This window comes from Haliaeetus leucocephalus, unplaced genomic scaffold (assembly GCF_000737465.1).
Source record: "Haliaeetus leucocephalus isolate CR32 unplaced genomic scaffold, Haliaeetus_leucocephalus-4.0 Scaffold224, whole genome shotgun sequence".
Lineage (NCBI taxonomy): Eukaryota > Metazoa > Chordata > Aves > Accipitriformes > Accipitridae > Haliaeetus > Haliaeetus leucocephalus.
This window is the reverse complement of record NW_010972660.1, coordinates 586,132-589,926: the sequence shown is the minus strand read 5'-3', so window position 1 is coordinate 589,926 and position 3,795 is coordinate 586,132. Positions and strand designations below refer to the sequence as shown.

Sequence of the window (3,795 nt, the reverse complement as noted above, 5' to 3'; positions counted from 1 at the left end):
GGCGCCGCTGACCATGACGACGTTGGCGAGGTGTGCCGAGCAGAGCGCGTAGACCCCCCCCGAGCCCCCGACCAGGGGGGCCCGCATGTCCGTGATGGAGACGGTGAGGGAGCCTGCGGGCACAGGCAGGGCTCAGTGTGGGGCCTCGCCCCCCCCCATTAATTAATTACTGTCCACATTAATTAATTATAGGCTGCATTGCCCCGCAGGGCAAGTGATGCTGGCAGTGCAGGGTGGTACCCAGCGGGCAGTGAGCGAAGCCCCACATCCCCATCAAACTCGGAGTGCATCTCCCCGTGCCCTCCCCGGGGCTGGTGATGGGGACCGACGGGGAGACCCCCTACCACCCCGGGCACGCACCCACCTGCCAGGACACCGGCCAGGTAGAGGAAGCTGATGCGCAGGATGCCGTGCACCATCTCCAGGGGCACCCCGATCATCAGCTGCAGGAGGGCGTTGAACCCCAGCTGCTCCAACCTGCCCAGGCACAGGAGGGGGACATGCGGTGGCTCAGGCCGTGCAGCCCCCCCTTTGTGTCGTCCCCCCCTCCCCAGCAGGGACCTACCCCACGTGCATGAACATGTAGGTGAGGAAGCGCCAGGCGCGTGCCCGGTGCCCGGGGTGGTAGACCAGCGGGCTCTTCATGTACTCGGGGTGGTAGGTCTGCAGCACCCACTTGTTCAGCCGGGCCCCGTAGCAGAGAAACACGATGATCTGCGCCAAAACCCATGGCCGTCATCCCCGGCACCGCCGAGACTGCCCCCCCTGCGTCCTTCTGTCCTGGGGCAGGGTCACCCGGCCCCTCTACCCCAGGTCTGAGCCCCCCCATGGCCACCAGGACATCACAGCTGGAGCCATCCGTCCCCTCTGCCCTGGGTCTGAGCCCTCCCCATGGGCACTGGGACATCACAACAGGGGTCACCCATCCCTTCACCACAGATCTGAGCCCCGCTGTGGGCACCAGGACATCACAACCAGGCTCACCCACCCTGTCCACCCCAGGGCTGAGCCCCCCAGGGCCACCGAGACGCTTCAGCCAGGATCAGCCTGGGCACCCGCCGGCCGCATGCCCCTGCCCCGTACCTGGGTGAGGGTGACAGCTGCCATGAAGACAGGAGGCGGACACGTGCGGTGCTGGTAGAAGTACCAGCGCCGGTCCATCTCACAGGGCAGGATCTCGTAGGCCACGTAGCGGACGAAGCGCTTATAGAAGCCCAGGCCGGTCTCATCCAGCAGCACGTCTCGGGGCAGGGCTCGCTGCCCGTTGGCGATGGCGCGCTTGAAGCTGCTCGAGCGCTTGCTGCTGATCTGCGGAGAGAGGCCGTGCCCACGGGGGCCGCAGGGGCAGCTCGGGCCAGTGGGCTTGCGGCCACCCCCTGCCCATCGCCGTCACCCCATGCCACAGCCCATGGGGTGGGACGGGCTGGACAAGCCACCCCAAGGGGACCACCAGTGTCTGCCCCCCTCCCCAGGGACACAGGGAGGTGCCCAGTGCCCGCCCCGGGCTGGCACCCGGCCGCTCGCCCCCGTCCCCGCGGCCCCCCAGCACTGACCAGGTCTACCAGCTCCTGATAGCAGACCTGCCCCTCGTCGTTGCCCTGCACCAGGGCCACCAGCATGTCCAGCTTGGCGGGGTCCAGGGGCAGCTCATGACTGTGCACGAGGCTGGCGAACGTCTCCACCCCGATGAAGCCGGTGTTTTCGGGATCGAGCTGCAGGGCACGGCAAAGAACATCACCTGGATGCCAGGGCTGTGGCTCCCTGATGACCTGGGGAGACCTTTTGGTGCCCCTCACCATGGTCTCAAGCCTGGTGGTATCACGTGCTGCTCCATGACAAGAGCCTCTGCCTCTGTGGTGGAGGCGACAACCCACAGCCACCCAGTACCCTGCACTGCGTGGGTGCCCTGTGCTATATGGGTGCCCTGTGCCGTGCCGGCGTCCCCGTCTCCCTGCGGCGCAGCCAACACTCTCCCACTCAGTTATTTCTTGCCGCCAGCAGCCTGCCAGCCAGGAAGCCACGAAGCTAAACACACGCGCAGCCCTGGCACCAGCCTCCTCCTCCTCCTCCTCCTCCTCCCACTCCTCCCGCACACCCTCGCCGTCGGATGCTGGGCTCCACCACGCTGGGCACCCTGCACCATCCCCAGGGCTCCCAGCACTGACCAGGCACCCTGAGCCCTCCAGGCACTGTGCACCATCGAGCACCCAGCAACATCGGGCACCCAGCACCATGGGGTTCCCGACATGGTCCTGATTGCGGAGACGAGGAGCCTGGGGTGGCACAAGGAGGATGGAGACAGGGAGAGGGGACCGATGGCTGGAGCACAGCTCGAGCCCTGCCGAGGGTGGTCGGGACCCTGCACCCCAGAGAATCGCCCTGCAAATGGTGTTGGGTTTGTTCCTTTCTTGGGCAGGGAATGAAATGCGGGAGATGAAACTCGTCCTCATGGGCCGGGCAGGAGAGGGAGTACTGGGGGCATGGGATCGTACCTCAACTCCGGCATGCACCCCATCCCTCCAGCCCTGGCAGGGAACAGCCAGAGCTGCTTTCCCAAGGGGGGGTCCAGCTGCCTGGAGCCTCTGCCAGAGGCAGGCGTGTGTGCAGGGTGGGGAGCAGGGTGGGATGCAGGGCGTGGGGTGCAGGGTGCTGATGCGGGGTGCAGGCAGTCCTTCCATCCTCACAGCAGCCGCCAGCCCATGAGAGCAGCCCCAGCCATCCGGCGCTATCCGTCCCCCATGCCCCACACACGCCACCCCACGTGCGTGTGCCAACACCGGGACCTGGCACACGCCGTCCCCATGCGCTGGCGCACGCCGAGCTCACCGGCCCCCAGAGAGCCACGGCAGCAGGCGGCAAGCCCCTCTCTGCTTTCAGGGTGCATGTCCCCACACCCCCAAGCCCACTGGCCCCCTACAGCCCCCCGGAGGGACCCAATGCCAGCACCCCCAGCCCCTCAGCCCTGCTGGACTCTCCCAAGTCCTGCTCTCTCCCGGAGAAGATGCTGCCCATCCCCGAAGGGCTCGGAGGCACATGGAGCCCCCGCACCCGAGGGTGGGGTGACACGGGGCACGGCACCGCAGCTCCGGGGCAGGGGAGGCTGGGGGACTTGGCCAAGGTCACGGAGCCACCCGAGGGGTGAGGGGGGACCATTAATATTCCTGACCCCCAATAAATTCCCTCCCCATCCCCAGGGGAGAGCTGCCAGCTGGGCCCAGGGTGGGTGGGGATGGAGGGACGAGGCGGCCGAGCGCAAGGGGAGCTGCTCGGGGCCGAGCACCGGGTAGGGCCGGGGTGCAGCGGGTGCTAACGCATCGGGGCCTGATCCTGCCAACGGAGCGGAGCCCAACGCTACGCAGCGTTAATGCTCCACGGCCTGATCCTGCAATCGGGTCACGAGGCTGGATGCAGCCCCCCATGAAGGTGAGAGCCTCGCCGGGGTGGCCGAACCCCACGACAGCCCCGGGTCCCCATCCTGCACCCAGCGCTGGGGCTCGGCACCACCGCAGGCATTGGGGTTCGGCTGCCCAGCACCCCTCGTCCTTGAGGGTGCACCCGGCAGGATCCGACCCGGGGCGGACGGAGCGGAGAGCGCTGGGGCGAGGAGGAGGCCACAAGTGAGCTGAGTTGCGGGGTCTCAGCGGTGCAAGGGGGGCCCGGGTCCCCCGGGGCAGTGATGGGGGGTACTGGGGGATGCTCGAGCGCGGGGGCAGCGGGCGCGGTAGCCGCCCTGGGCAAAGGCAGCGCTGCCCGGTGCCTGCCAGACCCGCGGGCAGCCCTGCCCGCTGCGCGGCA

The 3,795-nt window shown here is 68.1% G+C and overlaps 1 protein-coding gene across 1 annotated transcript in view; it reads right to left on the bottom strand.

Moving 5' to 3' along the window:
• RHBDL1 (rhomboid, veinlet-like 1 (Drosophila)) overlaps positions 1-3,795 on the bottom strand; it is a 5,094-nt gene that overhangs the window by 974 nt on the left and 325 nt on the right. The window contains exons 2-7 of the mRNA XM_010567049.1: positions 3,377-3,594; positions 1,554-1,712; positions 1,084-1,308; positions 566-714; positions 365-477; positions 13-113 (exon numbers count right to left, since the gene is read on the bottom strand). Of these exons, the coding sequence (XP_010565351.1) occupies positions 13-113; positions 365-477; positions 566-714; positions 1,084-1,308; positions 1,554-1,712; positions 3,377-3,594 (965 nt within the window). The remainder of the gene's footprint in view (positions 1-12; positions 114-364; positions 478-565; positions 715-1,083; positions 1,309-1,553; positions 1,713-3,376; positions 3,595-3,795) is intronic.